This window comes from Lactuca virosa, chromosome 3 (genome assembly GCF_052849685.1).
Source record: "Lactuca virosa cultivar CGN04683 chromosome 3, Lactuca_virosa_CGN04683_v6, whole genome shotgun sequence".
NCBI lineage: Eukaryota > Viridiplantae > Streptophyta > Magnoliopsida > Asterales > Asteraceae > Lactuca > Lactuca virosa.
The window spans coordinates 30,210,098-30,229,005 of NC_136428.1; the positions used below are offsets into that span (position 1 = coordinate 30,210,098).

General features: G+C 39.0%; 1 protein-coding gene across 1 annotated transcript; it reads left to right on the top strand.

Annotated features, from left to right (window-relative positions):
• Positions 1 to 2,336: 2,336 nt before the first annotated feature.
• Positions 2,337 to 4,888, top strand: LOC145163386 (uncharacterized). The gene is made up of 4 exons (XM_079082228.1): positions 2,337 to 3,384; positions 3,472 to 3,490; positions 3,707 to 4,139; positions 4,514 to 4,888. The coding sequence occupies exons 1-4, from the start codon at positions 2,337 to 2,339 to the stop codon at positions 4,886 to 4,888; spliced, it is 1,875 nt and encodes a 624-aa protein (XP_078938354.1).
• The last annotated feature ends 14,020 nt before the right edge of the window (positions 4,889 to 18,908 follow it).

Here is an 18,908-nt window from a genome sequence, read left to right on the forward strand (position 1 = left end):
AAAGACCATTTTACCCCTCCATGGTCTCTACCACTCATGTTGACCAAAGCCCCAAAGTCAACAGAAGTCAAACTCGAGTCAATAGTCCATGTTTGACCCGACTCACTGAGTGCACCCTTGCGACTCGTCGAGTCTACTTATTTTCCTCAGAAGTCTCGTGACAGTCCAGCTCAGCTCGTCGAGTTGACCCCCAACTCGTCGAGCTATCGCATGATTCAGTTCTTCGGGACAAACCCTAACCAACTCGTCGAGTCGGCTCAATGACTCAGCGAGTTCATTCAGACCAAATGTTCATTCAGACGATTTCAATCAGATCTATCACTCCAAACACTAGATCTATCATCCCAAGGCTCAATAATCACGTAAAGATTCGATCTTTACGTTCATACATGAGGTTATTGCTCCAAAATGCTAATACATGCCTTTTATAAAGGATTTAGCTCATCAACCCTCATTTGAACGACTAAAGCTGGACACCTAGACTCTAAGGACCTTAGGAGGTCCAGATCTGAGGTTTCCAACCTCAATCCATGTCTCATTCAACTCATAGATTAAAAAGGATGGAAGCAAAGCCCTAAAACTCCCAAAATGAGATCTAGTATAAGGAATGAACAAGATGAGGACTTTGTACCTTCTCTTAGCAGCTGAAACACTCAATACCACAGATCCACTGCCTTCCTTTGTTCCCCATCATGAATCTCTTCATCCTTCTTCATAGAAATGCACCAAGATTGCCCAAAATGATCACACACTCTCTTCACAAAGGTTAGAATGGTTTAAGGGTTTCTCTCAGGCTCTCAAGGGTGAATGGAGGCGGAAATGAGGGCCTGAAGCCCCTTAAATAGGTCACAAACCCGGAGACTTAGGGTTTCTCTGCCCAGCACCAACTCGGCGAGTCCCTCCTTTGACTCGTCGAGTCCACTCATTAAATCCATGCGAGCAACTCGACTCGACTTGGCGAGTCGGTCCCCCAACTCGTCGAGTCGCTCCTTCAATCTCAAGATTATCATACACAATAATGTCCCTGAAAATCCGGATGTTACAATTCTCCCCCACTTGAATTATTTCACCCTCGAAATCGCTCCTCAACAACAAATAGATCTAATCCAATCAGTGTTAAAAATCGGATTACTCGGGCGAGTACTCGGAATCGGGCATCTATTGAGGCGAGTAGTGTCAACTTGGCCAAAAAAATCGGATTGAGTCAAAGTCGGTCAAAACTCGGTCAAACCCGGTCAAAACTCGGTCAACCTCGCTCCAACTCGGTATTACTCGGGATACTCGGTCAACAAGTCAAACTTAGTCAATAAATTCGAAGTCGGTCAACGAGGGCAAAAATTGACAAACCAATAAAACTTATTTTTGACTTTGAAAAAAATAACCCTAAAACACAAAAAACAAGCGGCATTCCCAAATTGGTTCCCCCCATCTTTTCTACGACCTGATCCTCTCTCGTCTTTCTCTTCTACTGGCGAATCGTGAATCGTGATACCAGGGCACTAGGCTACCAGTGAATAGCGATACTAGGAAATGAATATCGATGTTGTGTTCCTGACTTCCTCTCTTCCTGAGTCGTGATTGATTTCTTCCTGAGTCATGAATCGCGATCGAGGTTCTTTCTCTCCTACTGTCACTGTATGTCGCTGTGTTGATGATTTGATTTCTTCTTCAAGAACTCGTTTTTTTTTGTATTTAAGTTTGTATATCTATCCATGTTTCTCATCTTTCCTGTTTCTTCAAGAACTCGATTTTAGATTTCTATATCTCTAGTTCTCTACTTTTACAGTGTTATTCTATCTCGATGTGGATTTCAGATTTCTTCATCAAGAACTCCCACAATGTCCTACTGTTAATGTATTTCATCTATCTCGCTGTGTATTAGTGTATTACATCAAGAACTCTGTCCCTGTTTCTCATTTTTACCTTAAGATTGTCGGTTTGTGTGTATCAGTGTACTTATTTCGTGATTTCTTTACTGTTATGGTGTGTATGTATTTAGTATTTTAGTGTATTTCGTGATTTCTTTACAAGTGGCAGTGGATATGTTATATGTATTTGATTGTCCCTGTTTCAGAATTCAGATTTCACAGTTTGTATGTATTTTTTTCCTGTTTTCTGTGTACAAGACTTATATTAGTTGTATATTATTATGTTTTATCACTTTCTGTGTAATAGAATAATAGAGTGATCAATGTATCATAGTATGTAATATGATTGTATGTTATTTTGTTTTATCACTTTGTTTGACAATATGATATTATTCTGTTTTCTGAAACAATGCGTGTGTTTTAGACTCACTAACTCACTTTGTGTTAGATAGATTTCTAACTGAAGTAATGACATCAACCACAACAACCCCGTCTACGGGATCAACTGTAGCTCAAGAGAATCTTAAACGCAAATCAAATGATCCTGGATGGGAATATGCATTGTGTGTGAATCCTAAAAAATTGGAGCGAGTGAAATGCATTTTATGTAATAAAGAGATGGGCGGGGGAATCAATAGACTAAAACAACATATTGCACAAATTAAGGGAAATGTTTCTTCATGCCCAAAGGCCACAAAAAATGACCAAATAAAATGTAGAGATGCTCTTCTTGATAACCGAAATAAAAAGAAGGGGAAGGTAGATGAAAATGAGTCTTTAAGAGCACAAGTGAATATTAGAAGAAGTGAGAATGAAACCATTACCATCGATGATGATTTGATGGAAGATTCATTTGGCTCTATGAAGGCTAAACGTTCTTTTGGGCCTATGGATCGGTTTCCAAACACTATCAACCCCCAAGATGTTTCAAACATGGGAAAGAGCAAACAAGAAAATATGTCAAATGCTATTCGTAAGGAACACATGATTCGTGTGAAAGAATATATTTGTAGATGGGCCTATGAATGTGTTATTCCTTTTCATGCCTTTGAAAAGGATAGCTTCAAAATTATGTTGGAGGCGGTTGGCCAATTTGGACGTGGGGCACCACCTCCAACTAGATATGAGATGGGAGAAACATATTTAAAGAAAGAAGTAGAAATAACAATAAATTTGTTGACACCATACAAAGATGAATGGAAATCTAATGGATGCTCGATAATGACGGACGCATGGTCCGATAGAAAGAGAAGGAGCATCATGAACTTATGTGTTAATTCAAAGATGGGGACCGTTTTTTTGTCATCTAAAGAGTCATCGGAAGAAGCTCACACAAGTGAACACATACATGAGTATGTTGAAAGTTGCATCGAAGAAGTTGGCCCCGAGAATGTGGTTCAAATTGTGACCGACAATGCATCAGATAATATGGGAGCGGCCAAGTTGTTAAAGGAAAAAAGACCAACTATTTTTTGGACATCTTGTGCAACACATACCCTCAATCTTATGCTTGAAGGTATTAATTTTAATTGTGCTAATTTTATAATTTAGTGTTTTTTATTAATTTTTAATAATATTATTAACGTTTTATTTATTTTAAAAGGTATTGGTGGGCTACCTAGGTATAAGAAAATTCTCAACCATGCAAAAACACTCACGGTGTTTATTTATGCTCGTCATAAAACTTTGGCCATGATGAGATACTTTACCAAGAAAAGAGATATTGTGCGACAGGGAGTCACGAGATTTGCTTCCGCATTTCTTACTTTGTAAAGTTTGGCCGATAAAAAGGCCCAACTAAAACAAATGTTTACAAGCGATGAATGGGAATCATGTAGACTTAGCAACACCGTTAAAGGGAAAGCCGCATATGACACGGTGGTAAATGCCACATTTTGGACCGGTGTAGCATTATGTTTAAAGGTTTTTGCCCCTTTGGTCAAAGTTCTTCGGATGGTTGATGCGGATCGAAAGCCCTCAATGGGTTTTGTATATGGTGAGATTCAAAATGTGAAACAAGAAATTATTAATGCTTTGGGCAACAATAAAAAAGCGTATGAGCCTATTATGGATATCATTTCGAAAAAGATGAAAGGTAGGCTTGATACACCCCTACATTTGACGGCTTACCTTTTAAATCCATATTATCTTTATAAGAATCCGGAGATCCAAAATGATATTGATGTGACCAATGCGATTGTTGATTTTGTCGATACAATATATCCGGGAGATCATTCTTTGCAAAACCATATCGTGATGGTTGAGTTGCCGGTTTACATGGGTAAACAAGAAAAATTTAGTCGAGAAATTGCAAATTAAAGGATGTGAGGTGAACAACGACAAATTTGATCCGGGTAATATATTTTAAATTGTATTTATTTTATAAAATTCCAAAATAATAAATTGAACAATGTTTTTTTCAACTTGTAGCGAATTGGTGGGTAGCTTATGGTGCCTCAACTCCACAATTGAGAAAGATTGCTAAAAGGATACTTTCTTTAACAACTAGTTCTTCGGGGTGTGAATGAAATTAGAGCACTTTTGAAGGGGTTGGTAGTTTACTAAATTTTAATTATAATTTTTAAGTAGTTTATTCAAAACTTGTATATTTATCAAACATTTTTTTTGATTATTTAATTTTGTAGGTACATACAAAGAAAAGAAATAGATTAGAGACGTCTAAATTGAACAATCTTGTTTTTGTTCAATTTAATGCAAATTTGATGGAAAATAACAAGAAAATGAAGACTAAGGATATCGAAGTACTTTTAGCAAAATATGCAAGTGAGGCTCAAGAATGGATTGTCGAAAATGATGTATTGTTGGATGAAGTTCAGCCCGATGAAGCTATAGGTGACGAGGAGTTTTTACAAAATCGTAGAAGTTCTAGATTGAGAGAACTTGATGAGGAAGAATTTGTGTCGGAGGATGAGGAAGAACTAAATGAAGATGTTGAATATGAATCGGATGGAGTTAACATCAACGAAAAAATCGGAGCTACATTGGAAAAGGAAGATTAAATGATTAATCTAAATATATAATATTAAAGAATGGTGTCTATTTTTGAAACAATTTAACATTTGAAAATGTATCTTTTGTTGATATTTGCCCTAATTTTGTAATGAATTTACATTAACTAATATTTTAAATTATGATGTTTGACATGTATAATTTCGTTTAAAATATTTTTCTACATGATTTATCGTATCCGAGTACTCCCCGAGTAATCCGAGTACTCGCTACTCCCCCCTCGGCCGAGAAGGTATCGAGTAGCGAGTTCTCTAACCTTGAATCCAATAACCGAATAGTACCATCGAAAGGATCTCATACCCCACAACTATCTTCCTCTCTGGACACTTGAATCCAAACAGGAACTCCTCCCTGGAAAAGGACAGACCCATCTGCCACTACGCTACCCCTTCTGACTCTCAAGAATCTGGAAACTCTAGTAGCCTGACACACAGCCAAACCGCCCTTTCAAGATATCACCACGTTATTCGCTCCTCGAATAACAAACCCCGATAATTCATTGCCCCTATGCTTCTCTAGTGGGGACCGATAAAAACAAGTCCATGCCCAAAACTGGCTACCGATCACTCGTCCCAGACATGATAAACAATCCAGATCATATACCAAGGAATGAAAGGATCACATCACACCGGGGACCCATCCACTGTACTGCAATCACAACCCTTCTGAACAACGAACCCTCAACACCCTGACCTCAGGCACGAAAGATGATCATGCTTGTTCAGAAGCGTCCTCCGACATCTGACAAACATAAACCTCGGCTCCCTCCTCAATATCCCTTTCAAGACTGAGTACCAGGTCATCTCCCGACCTAGCATTTGAACCTCCAAAGGTTACCCATTGCATGTACCAAAACGTCTCACTGACTTCCTTATTAATACAACTATCTCGGCCCAGTGTGACACACAAGTCACGAAGTTTGCTTTACCTCAAGCGAATAGATAATTCGTCTCACCCTCGACCGCAGTCGTCTACTACTCATTAGTTCCATGCGTTTCGCTGTTTTCCCATACCAACGAATTGACCCACTCAGGTCTAAGACACCAGATGACAACCAATACCCTTCAACATGGAACTCATCTCTGAATCTGGAATCTCGTCTCGCCTACCCGACGTGCTACCAGAGCCAAACTCAAACTCGAGAGTTTGATCTGACCCAGAGTTGGAACCACTCGTCCCAATGAACCACTCAACACATGACTCATGACCCGCAACCCATGCGTTCCTCACTGATCAACTTCCCTTTGGTCGCGACAACCATTACTCAATTCAGAATATAACGACTCCCGACAAATATGGAGACCCCAGTATTGCCCCTGGTTCGACCACCAGGCTCCCACAAACTCAATTATTAGGGATACCCAAGCCTAAAACTCTTATGCGTTATGATTTGATCAGAGAGTACTTCATCACAACATTCTCTCGCTGACTAGTGGGTACTACGGCTCCCCGCAGTATCACAACGACCTCTCACTGAATAGTGAGTACTACGGCTCCTCGCAGCATCACAACAATCTCTCACTGAATAGTGAGTACTACGGCTCCCCGTAGCATCACCACAACCTCTCACTGAATAGTGAGTACTACGGCTCCCCGTAGCATTACCACAACCTCTCACTGAATAGTGAGTACTACGGCTCCCCGTAGCATCACCACAACCTCTCACTGAATAGTGAGTACTACGGCTCCCCGTAGCATCACCACAACCTCTCACTGAATAGTGAGTACTACGGCTCCCCGTAGCATCACCTCACTTGCTCTTACCACTTCACAAACTCATCCTCAGGTCGACGCCACACTGCGATCATTAACTCATGCCCTGCGGACCAACCATAGATAGGTGTACACACTTACCTAAATTATGCATTGCTATTTTGTGACGACATCTGCCATAACAAAACACCTTTCCCTGCTGCAATCCACATTCTCGAATACAATTAGCCGAAGTGCTCCCACCAGAACCATAGATACTTGCTACACCACTTGCCGGCTCTCAACTCAGAACTAAAAATAATCTGGAAATAAGGACATCATACCCGGATACCTCGGTACACCAACACAGAATCTCATGATGTTTTGCCCAAACCACTGATCTCATACTCACGACACCGTACTTGGATACTGCATTGCTCCTTCAGAGTCTCTCAACCGATCTTACTCTCGAACCACTAGAACCTCAGAGAATGCCATCTCCAAATTTGAAACGCAGAGGCATCGTCAATGGCTCCGAACATGTTGATGAAAACCCGAAGCTCCCCCTCTATTGGTCACTACCCATACGGAACTACTAATATCGACCCTAAAATTGATCGACAAATCAACTGCTGCCCTTCCAGGGGTATAGATCACAATCTATACCTTCACTTGCAAATCACAGCTATTGCATCCGCAATCCAGCGATCCGATCGCACTAGAACTCGACATATGCTAATTCCGAAAATCACAGGTCACAATGAATTTTCCCAATCCACGACCACCTGTCGTGGATCCACTCATCCTTTCTTAAACACAAACTTTTACATCTTCCCGTCTAGCACCTCGCCTCATCCTCGCCTCATCCTCGGCTCATGCGTCCGCACCACATATTCCCATAACCATTCCTCTGACCGCACATGAATGTATCACTGATCCCCTAACTGGAGAACCAGTTCTCCCCCACTCAGGGTTCGAAGAATCATTAATTGGCACATCCACAGTCTACTCAGTAGGTTGTCTCACCAGTCATGTCACACTTGACTCTTAAACGTATTTCGCAATCACCACAGGGCCTTCCCAAAGGAAACCAAACAATCTCCAATATCCCGTTCCTGACAAAATCTTGGAATCCTCCACACCTGACTGCATCTAGCCACCTTGAAGCCTCAGACTGACACACCATCAGAAACCCCACTGTTCCGAATCCAATCTATCTCAAATCCGAAAATAGTGCCCTGTCACTCACTTCGACTCTAGCTCATCGATCCGCCTCCCAAAACGGAAATTATCATAAAAGTACAGACCTCATTCTCATTATCGATACACCATGTATACCACGAGGGCCACTGCCCCAATATACTCTTTTTTAACCACCGGAAACTACTAATACAAGTACCTTTACCTCAACAAGGCACTTCTTTGCTCTCATCCGTCTTAGTCCCACTAATGACTCTCTCTTGGTATAAGGATACCTCGCAGCCAACATACCGCCAAAATATTTTGGTGAAAAGGTCACCACGTTTGCTACCCCACAGGGTTTACCTTCAACTCTAAACCAGAAACTCCATATCTCTCCTGTTTCCCGCAGAACACTAAAATAGCACCAATCAGGTCACAGAAAGTGACATCTCCACTATCGGCCGATCGCTCAGCCTAGACCGTATTTTCCCATAACGCACCTTCCCTACTCGACCCTGAGTCTTGCGACTCCAACTGGCATCTCACCAACAATCCCTCGGAGCTAACTTGATTTCCCTCTCAAGGGATGCTCCACTGAAACTCGTTCGTCATGACCCTCTAGCCCCATACTCTTTCTCATCTGATCTCAGTCTAGACAATCACCACGGAATAACCGGTAAAACCAGAAGCACTAACCGCCACGTGCCATGATACTTGAACCATGTCCTCTCCTTTCAATCCGCTATGAATCATGGTACTCGAACCATGACATCACCTCTCGAGCTGCTACAAATCATGGTACTCGAACCATGACATCACCTCTCGATCTGCTATAAAATATGGTACCCGAACCATGTTATCTTCTCTTAATCTGCTACTGATCATGGCGCTCGAACCATGTTCTCTCTTCTCAATCTGCTACGAACCATGGTACTCGAACCATATTCTCCCTTCTCAATCCGCTACGAATCTTGGTACTCGAACCATGATATCACCTCTTGATCTGCTACTTCGAACCTCTGGAATACTCCCTGCATCGAGTATGGGTCCTATGATTTCAGTAGTACGGGCCCATACTACCTGCCACATCTACCCATACTTTCTACACGGACCATCCCGGAGTTCCTAAGTAGCTGCTCAACCTTCTCAAACACCAATCCCGACACGCGTACTCGCTCCCCAGCGAAATGCTCTACTCTGTCAGCGCACTTATCGGACCATGGTCACCCCCTAGGCTCTTCCTAGGTCCTCACCCTTCTCTGCCATCAGCTGCTGAAGAACTCCTTATGACACCAGTCACCTACCTCCTGAATATCGTCATATTCACTTGGTAGTTGACTCCCATCATCAAGAGTCCCACAAAGCACGAAGCAAGCAGCATTCGGGCATCGAATAGTCTCTACCATCACGCAGAACCACTATAGGTGATAACTCTACTTGCTCTACTCATACTCAAAAGATATCACCGAACTCAACAACTCTACCCCTCGCGGGTATCTAACTACTCTCTCAATAGGCTCCACAAATGCTCATCTAGGTATCTCTCCTAGATTACTCCTCTACTCAAATCCCTATCTAAAAGGATTCCTGCTGGATACTCTTACTCAGCATATACTCGAAAGCACATCACAAATAACAGCAACTCCTAGGCTAAGGCATCACAAATCAGGCCACTCTAGTCCTAAAATATGAAATACCTAGCCTATCTCTAGCATGCATAATATCTCGTAACATATCTTATAATACAAAAGTAAGGGTATTTTGGGAAATCACCGTTCGGGCACTGTCTGATTGTACACACTGCTCTTTTCCGCTTTCTCTTGAAATATTTACTCATTTCTAGAAAAATCGTTTCTTATGAAAACTTTTCTCAAATCCTCGGTTTGAGTCCAGACATACCCGAAGGTGTATCTGAATCCCTCAAACCAAGGCTCTGATACCAACTTGTAACGACGTGAATTTTCAAAACAAAATTTTCATTTAAAATTACATAATTCCCATAATGTAATTCACAAAGATCTCATTTATTAAGTTTACAACTCAAACTCCATAATTACTCGGTTAAAATCCAGGATCCTCAAAAATGTAACTCTTTCACTGGTGTGTACAACCAAGCCGGTGCCGTCCCGCGATCCTGAGAAAACCTGAAACACATAACACATAACACGGTAAGCACGAAGCTTAGTGAGTTCCCCAAAATACTGTTGGATATAGTGTCTAAGTCCATAACTTTATTTGGTATGTACTTGACCCGACCCGGCATGGTCCATTTGGGTTGCATGGCATTTCAATACTTGGATAGACAAAATGAGAGAAAGTACACTTGTGATTATTAATATATTATAAGTTCTAATATATTAATAATAGTATTATTTAATTAGTATTGATCAAGTATTAATCTAGTATTAATTTGGTGATCAAAGTGAGACTAATTAAATATATAGGGTTGATTATGACAATCATCAATTCTTTTATGGTGGATTAATGATCCATGGTTTATGGGTTTGGTTATAACCATATGGAGCTCCATGGATAGTCCATGGGAGTTACAAACCCATGGGTCATGAGGAATGAAGAGTCATGACAATTAGGGTTTACATTTGTAACTCCTAATTATGACACACTATAAAAGAAACCCTATAGCATGCAAAATGGGCACTAGAGTGTTTCTAGAGAGGGCATAACCGATTTTCAAGTGTAAGAATTATTCTCTCAAGTTATTCCAAGTTTTGTGGTGTTGTGTGAAGCATTTGAGGCACAACATTTGGGGTGCTAGGCTCACAAAGTCTTGAAGGAATCCAAGCAACAACAAGGTATGTATTTCTACTAGTATTATGTTTCATGTAATCCCCATGCCATGCTAGTTAGGAAATAACCTTGAAAATGAAATTTGCATGTATATAGAGAAAACATAGATTCAAGGTTATTAGGGTTGCATGTACACTTAGGAAGTGTTAGAATGCTCAAAACCCATCAGTGGTATCAGAGCCTAGGATTGTTTTCTGTATACTTGATGCAAAACTGCTTAAAAATCGAAAATTCTGCACTCTGACGACTGGACTCGCCGAGTTCATGGGGAGGATTCGCCGAGTCCATGAACAAATTCATCCTACTCGACGAGTAGAATAATGCACTCGACGAGTAGGAGCGTGCTGGGCAGTTTTTTTTCGAGTTTTGTTGCTGGAAATGGATTAAAATCATTATCCCAATCTGTTTTGGACTTGTAAAATCTGTTTTTCAAAAGGATAATGATTATGTTAACCCATTTTACATGACTTTTATCAATTTTCAAGTATTGTATATGTTTATATGATTTCTTGAAATTGCTTGACATGAATTTGTGTTCTTATGAGTTTTAGAAGATCATAGGAATTATGTGTAACCTTCATGTGTGTTTAATTCATGATCTTAATAGCAATGATGGTGTCCATAACTTGTCCTCAAGTTATGGATAACCAAAAGTCACTTCTTTAAATTGTGATTAAAGAACTAAAGAGGTTTCATAAAATGAAGAGTCTTCATTTTATGAACCATTAAAAACTCATAAGTTACAAATTGAAGAGACTTGGAATAGTTTCAAATCTTGCCCTCAAGTTTTGGAATTTGAAAAGTCTTACACTTTAATACTTTAATTCCAAATTGAACCTTAGATTTTTAAAAAGTTTAAAAATCAACATTATACTATTATTATAATTTTATTATATAGATATGTATAAGAATATGTCATTCTTACCGTTAGTAGGCCTCATTCACGAAGCCGGTCTATAAGGGGGGTATAAGGTTGTTGCCTATAAAATGGTGACTTAATGGGTGTCCACTCTCACCCACCGCTTCCTTGATCGGTGGAGGGTCGTTAGCCGAACGGGTAGGATACAACTTTAAATACTCATTAAAAGTATAATGAATTATAAAGTAACTATACATTATAAATTCCCAATCTTAGTTACTTTAGGAAAATGTGAAATTGGTGCTAGCCCATAAAATTACACTTTGTACCTTACCAAGTCGTTAGTGGAGCGTGTGTGGTTAACCGGCACACTAACATGGACTAGTAAGTGTGGCAAAGGGTAACTTGACTTTATTATAGATCGGTGGAGCATGTGTGGTTAACCGGCACATCGATTAGGTAATATTGTTGAGGGTACCAAGTCAATTTGTATGGTTATTCACACCTTGTTTGTGATCCTCGGCATCCCAGTCACAAACTTGAGAGGGCACAATCGAGATTCAAACATGCCATTGAAAGTTCAATGTATCTCAAAAGATCTAGGAGTTTCAAATCCAATTAAAAACTTAATTATATTTCGGTTTTATGGTGGAAATTGGTAAATCATCATTTACCTACCTTCAACTATTTTATAATTTGGATTACGGCATCCCTCTTCCAGTTATAAATAGGTTGTTGGGTCCTAGCCTTAATATTTCATATTGGGTGTTATATTAAGGACTTTAAATCAACTAACTTGAATTTCTCCCATTATAGATGTCTAGTTTAGACAGCTATGGTCTTCCCAAATCTTTAGGAACAAGCTTCCTAATGAAGATGATATCCCAAATGGCAACCAAGGTGAAAGATCAATCCCTTTGTTGTGCATTAGTGGGACTGGAAATCATACTTCACTTCCTCCACCTCCTCCAATAAATCTCCTTATCCCACAAGTTTCAAGACCTGATAAGTTCTAAGTCACTCAATCCCTATTGGCAAACAAAGTCTATATGTGCTTAGGTCTTGGATATTAAGTCCCATATTGACAAGCCGGGAGAGCCGGGTGTCGAAGTATCGAGGTAGCTGGCTGTTGACTTGGTTCTTCAGTCACTCCCTGATGACAGATCACGACATGACCCTTAATGATCTTACCTATTTGCTTGATGATGCTGAATCAGCAATGATTTGGAGCATTGGTAAAGCAAAATTTAATTGGAAGATCAACTTCCCAAACTTCCATGGACATTGACAATGGTAACATTGGAGGTCCAGAAAAACTTTTTCTTCCCAATTGAAAGGGATTGGCCATAGTCAACTCGGTTGACCAAATGGTAAAGAGAAAGGCTAAGTTTGTGTACCGTTTCCAAAGAGTCCATATGTTTCTATTGCCAAAGGAAGGGCATTGGTTGCGAAGCTGCCAAATTTACCTAAAAGTCCATAAGGATAGTAAAGTCAAATGTTTGACTCTGCTTTAGGTAAAGTCCATTATCTAACTTTATTAAGTTTCTATTCTGAGATTCTTATTGCATGATGTGACTGGGTCACATATTGATGTTTTAAGAATCAAAGAAGAGTGAAGAAACTTAAAGGAAGTATATGCTGATTCTGATCGTGAAGATGGATTTCGATCGCATGGTTCGGTGATCAGAATTTTGAGTTGTTACTTAAAAGTTATGATATATTTCTTAGGAATAGATAACAACAAGTTTTCCATATGGATTGTAAGGATAAGTTTTCCGCAAAGTTTTAAAAATAAAAGAAAATGGTTTTGATTTTATTTTAAGTATCCTTACAATGGCATTTGTGAAAAAGGTTGTTGCTTATATGTTTCCATTGATAAGCAATATGGGTAAATGGATTTAATTCTTTCATTAGTGGTAGTGTCATAATTTACCAAATAAGGAAAAATTCTCATCACCCAAGTTTCAATTGGATAGAAACTTGGAATCATGCAAGTTGTATTGTGTGATGAATGAGAATTTTCATCTTTGGTAAATTAAGACTAATTCCTTGTTCACATTCGCATGTGAGTCAAGCGAAGGACTAAAGGATCGGGTACATTAAGTTGTGCACCAGTCAGGTCCACCACAAAGGTAGATAAGATTATTCGTTATGATTTACTAAAGTTTAGTAAATATGGTTATGCTTACGAGTTTAAGTGTAATTCTGAAACATTGGAAAAGTTTCAATGTATGGCATAATGAATAAGAAGAATCAAATAAGGCAGAAAGATAAAAGTTTCTCCAATTTGAAAGATATGGGAGAGTACTTGTGTATTTTGTTTTATGATTATCTTAGTGATTATGGAACCATATCACAATTGATCATCTAAGGACACCTTAGTGTGTTTGTTGCCTGAGGAGAGGAATCGTGAATTGTTGAAATGGTTAAATCAAAAGATAATTCATACTTCGTTCCAAAAACAAATCCTGGAGTAATACTCCAAGATTGTAACTTGAGTGACATAGTCTTTAGAAGGTTCATAACACTTGTCAAATTTAGAGTAAGATGTTTCCTATTCTTGTACATTTGAGATTGGTAAGTTGTGATGTTTTGGATAAAACAAAGACCAGCTAAGACCAATAGTGAGAAGTGTTGAACTTGATAAGAATCCGCACTAGCTTTTGAATATTTGTATTGTCAAGAAATGGTTCTTGACAAAGAGAAGTCTTATATGTCAAGAGGACAGTGGGAGTCTAAAAGATTCTGAAATAGTTTCAAAAACTAATCAAGAGTTTTGTTAATCACTATCCCACGACTTGAGGTTTGTAACCTATCGTGTTGACATTTTCTTATTTCTGTGTCTATTCCAGTTAAAAGTTGATTATGCTTGTGAGTTCTATGAGTTCTCAATTGTTTGCATAACAACCCGGAAGCAATGGTGGGCATTGTGCTACCAGGTGGCAAGAAATTAAGATTGAACAAGTTCAGTCTATATGAGTTTGGATTTGTCACTAACCTTGTCTTGTGATTATGGTTATGACAGATTCACATGGATAGGAACACATACACCATAAAAATCTAAGTGTCATAAGGTTTCTCTTCGATTCATGAAAATGATGGTAAGGAAACTCTTTCACTAAGTAGATTTTGAGTAGATAGCAATTGTGAGAATGACAAAAGGTCTAAACATTATGATTACGGCATCCCTCTTCATAATTGTTTAGACACACAAGTGAGATATCTAAGGAAAGGTGTATGGTTTTGATAAAGTCTTATCAAAGAAATTGCGTATCAGAAATCTGAACTTTGGTAGAAAAGTCAATAAAGTGTTGGTTTCTAAAAGTCCAGCTGATCTCTGGATACATGTCAAAGCTAGTGGGAGCATAAGTGTTATGCTAGTAAGATAATAATCATTATGCTAGTGGGAGGATGATGTTAATTATAGAAAACAAAAGTTTCAATTCGCCTTGAAAAAGTTGTTTTGCTATAATTAAGGGAGAGGATTTTGTACTTCACTCCAATTCTACAAGCTTAGATTGAGAATTTAATCTACTTTAGTCAAGAATATATATGAATGTTATGTTGGAATGGTTCAACATAAGGAAATTCTATATATGTTGCATTCTCAAAATTCGATTATGATTACGGCATCCCTCTTCATAGTTCGAATTATGAAAACATGGCAAATAAAAAAAAATTATAGCATAAATCATGTCCCATATGCTTTGGGTATAGGTTTGATTACATGTGCTATAATATTCATCCATTCTAAATTTTCCAAATGCCTAGGGCATTAAGATGGAAAAAGGAATAGAACTGGAAATGACTAAAATGATTAAGCAAAGTTGTCGAGGACAATCTGAGGTTTACCAAAGATTGGTTGCTCATGGACAATTAGAAGTATAGAGTAAGGACCATATTGACATATTTTGAAAAGAGGTAACTCTTGTTCATAAGTGATGGTCAAAATGGTAATATGGAATTGTCTCCATAGGTGGAAGTTATTCTTTGAATCTGTGTAAGATTAAAGAACTTAATGCTAAGAAGGATGTTCAAAGGAATGTACTTTGAATTTGAGACTTCATTTCCATGGAATTGTTTTCCATTGGAATAATTTGTAATGTCTGTTGCCAAGTCTTTGTGACTTCTGTGTATAGTCATTACAAGGGGATCATTGCATATAAGTTTAGAATCTAACAGATTACAGTAAATGGCAAGAGTTTGGTATTCTTGCATTTACAACGAGGATTGGAATTGTGAAATGAGCATCATTGGAATATTGTCAATTGATCTATATGTAAACATAGTATGCATACTTGGAGTATGGCATAATTGTTGTTTGGAAAAACATAGTGTACATGCTTGGAGCATGGGACAACTAATGTTTTAATTCAAGCATAAAGTTGATTAATCGAAACATAAATAATGAGTAATCAATATGGTGCTTAAATAAAAGGTGTTTTTATTTACACTCAAAGTGTTGGGGCCATATAAGATTAGTATTATTCTTGTGTTTCACTTTGCATGTTTTGACTTCCAGAATAATTATGTTATGGTATATATCATATTATTCAAACCATCCACAGTCAGTCATATGTTGGAAGTAGATATGAATCAAGACTGTCATGAATTTGGCTTGTATGATTTGTCTAAAGTGCTTTAGACAATGCAATGGTTGCTACAACATTTATGAGTACTCATAAGGGCTGAGTATTGGATTCAACCCACGCTCACTTGCATCACTTCATGGAATTTATCTCGAGTGATCGTGAGACGGTAATATCATATAAATCTTCAAACCTAGAGATATGAGTTGTTGACTATGAGTTGGTTATTCATTGATTGTACGAAAACGCATTGGTAACTCGATGTTATAAAACGTGCCTTTGTGAATAATTCAACAAGTAGTTAGTACAAGCATATCAGTCGAAGTTTATCTGTTCCTTCTAGAAATAGAAGCGATATCTGGGCCCCTCGATGATTTGGTTTTGACTTATGTATCGGGCCCGGTCAGAACCTAATTGATGTGTTCAATTTAGTTCTATGTTGAAACAAATCAGAGATCGAGAAACAAATGCTGGACAATAAGTAAGACCATGTTCCATGTGTTTGTCCGGCTGATATCATGAGAACAGAGGATTATATGATCACTTATCTTAAATGGCGTATCATCATCATCTCAGTTCCGAGAGACTTTGAAAGAGCTACGATTGCTAGTCGGATTTTGAAGTCATATTTGCAAATATAGTTATTAGACTTATCCAAGTGGGAGACTGTTGGATATAGTGTCTAAGTCCATAACTTTATTTGGTATGTACTTGACCCGACCCGGCATGGTCCATTTGGGTTGCATGGCATTTCAATACTTGGATAGACAAAATGAGAGAAAGTACACTTGTGATTATTAATATATTATAAGTTCTAATATATTAATAATAGTATTATTTAATTAGTATTGATCAAGTATTAATCTAGTATTAATTTGGTGATCAAAGTGAGACTAATTAAATATATAGGGTTGATTATGACAATCATCAATTCTTTTATGGTGGATTAATGATCCATGGTTTATGGGTTTGGTTATAACCATATGGAGCTCCATGGATAGTCCATGGGAGTTACAAACCCATGGGTCATGAGGAATGAAGAGTCATGACAATTAGGGTTTACATTTGTAACTCCTAATTATGACACACTATAAAAGAAACCCTATAGCATGTAAAATGGGCACTAGAGTGTTTCTAGAGAGGGCATAACCGATTTTCAAGTGTAAGAATTATTCTCTCAAGTTATTCCAAGTTTTGTGGTGTTGTGTGAAGCATTTGAGGCACAACATTTGGGGTGCTAGGCTCACAAAGTCTTGAAGGAATCCAAGCAACAATAAGGTATGTATTTCTACTAGTATTTTGTTTTATGTAATCCCCATGCCATGCTAGTTAGGAAATAACCTTGAAAACGAAATTTGCATGTATATAGAGAAAACATAGATTCAAGGTTATTAGGGTTGCATATACACTTAGGAAGTGTTAGAATGCTCAAAACCCATCAAATACCACATACACATATTAGCCACTCGAGGCTATAACTCTAATGGACCCTCCGACCCGATGTGCCTCAGTGGACCTTCCGGCTCCACAACTCTGGTAGACCTTCCGGTACTACCCATGATGACCTTCCGGTCCTGCAGCTCGTTGGACCCTCTGGTCCGGTCTGGTTGAGCCTTCCGGCCTCATATATCGTTGGACCTTTCGGCCCGGTCTAAATAAATCATAGCATAATATCACATAGACAAGATGCATAACTCAAGTAAGCACATAAGACCTTTCGGTCACACATAAATACCACTCTAGGTAACGTATAGTGAGAAGACTCACCTGACAAGCAGCAAGTAAAGACCTTGCTCCCGAATCTCGAACTAGCCTCCGCCTAACACAAGGGATGAATATCTCTAAGTGATACTCTAATCACAACTCTAAAGACCGAAGGCTATTCTTCCTCTCTTTAACTCTTTGAAGTGGATTAAAGACCATTTTACCCCTCCATGGTCTCTACCACTCATGTTGACCAAAGCCCCAAAGTCAACAGAAGTCAAACTCGAGTCAACAGTCCATGTTTGACCCGACTCGCCGAGTGCACCCTTGCGACTCATCGAGTCCACTTATTTTCCTTAGAAGTCTCGTGACAGTCCAGCTCAGCTCGTTGAGTTGACCCCCAACTCGTCGCGCTATCGCATGATTTAGTTCTTCGGGACAAACCCTAACCAACTTGCCGAGTCGGCTCATTGACTCGGCGAGTTCATTCAGACCAAATGTTCATTCAGACGATTTCAACCTGATCTATCACTCCAAACACTAGATCTATCATCCCAAGGCTCAATAATCACGTAAAGCTTCGATCTTTACGTTCATACATGAGGTTATTGCTCCAAAATGCTAATACATGCCTTTTATGAAGGATTTAGCTCATCAACCCTCATTTGTACGACTAAAGCTGGGACACCTAGACTCTAAGGACCTTAGGAGGTCCATATCTAAGGTTTCCAACCTCAATCCATGTCTCATTCAACTCATAGATTAACAAGGATGGAAGCAAAGCCCTAAAACTCCCAAAATGAGATCTAGTACAAGGAATGTACAAGATGAGGACTTTGTACCTTCTCTTAGCAGCTGAAACACTCAATACCACAGATCCACTGCCTTCCTTTGTTCCCCATCATGAATCTCTTCATCCTTCTTCATAGAAATGCACCAAGATTGCCCAAAATGATCACACACTCTCTTCACAAAGGTTAGAACGCTTTAAGGGTTTCTCTCAGGCTCTCAAGGGTGAATGGAGGCAGAAATGAGGGCCTGAAGCCCCTTAAATAGGTCACAAACCCGGAGACTTAGGGTTTCTCTGCCCAGCACCAACTCGACGAGTCCCTCCTCAGACTCGTCGAGTCCACTCATTAAATCCACGCGAGCAACTCGACTCGACTCGGCGAGTTG

Bases quoted from the DNA above. Each gene is read 5' to 3' on its own strand.
- LOC145163386 (XM_079082228.1), top strand. From the start codon at position 2,337: ATGACATCAACCACAACAACCCCGTCTACGGGATCAACTGTAGCTCAA. The intron at 4,140-4,513 runs GTTTACATGGGT...TTAATTTTGTAG, and splicing joins TCGTGATGGTTGAGTTGCCG to GTACATACAAAGAAAAGAAA.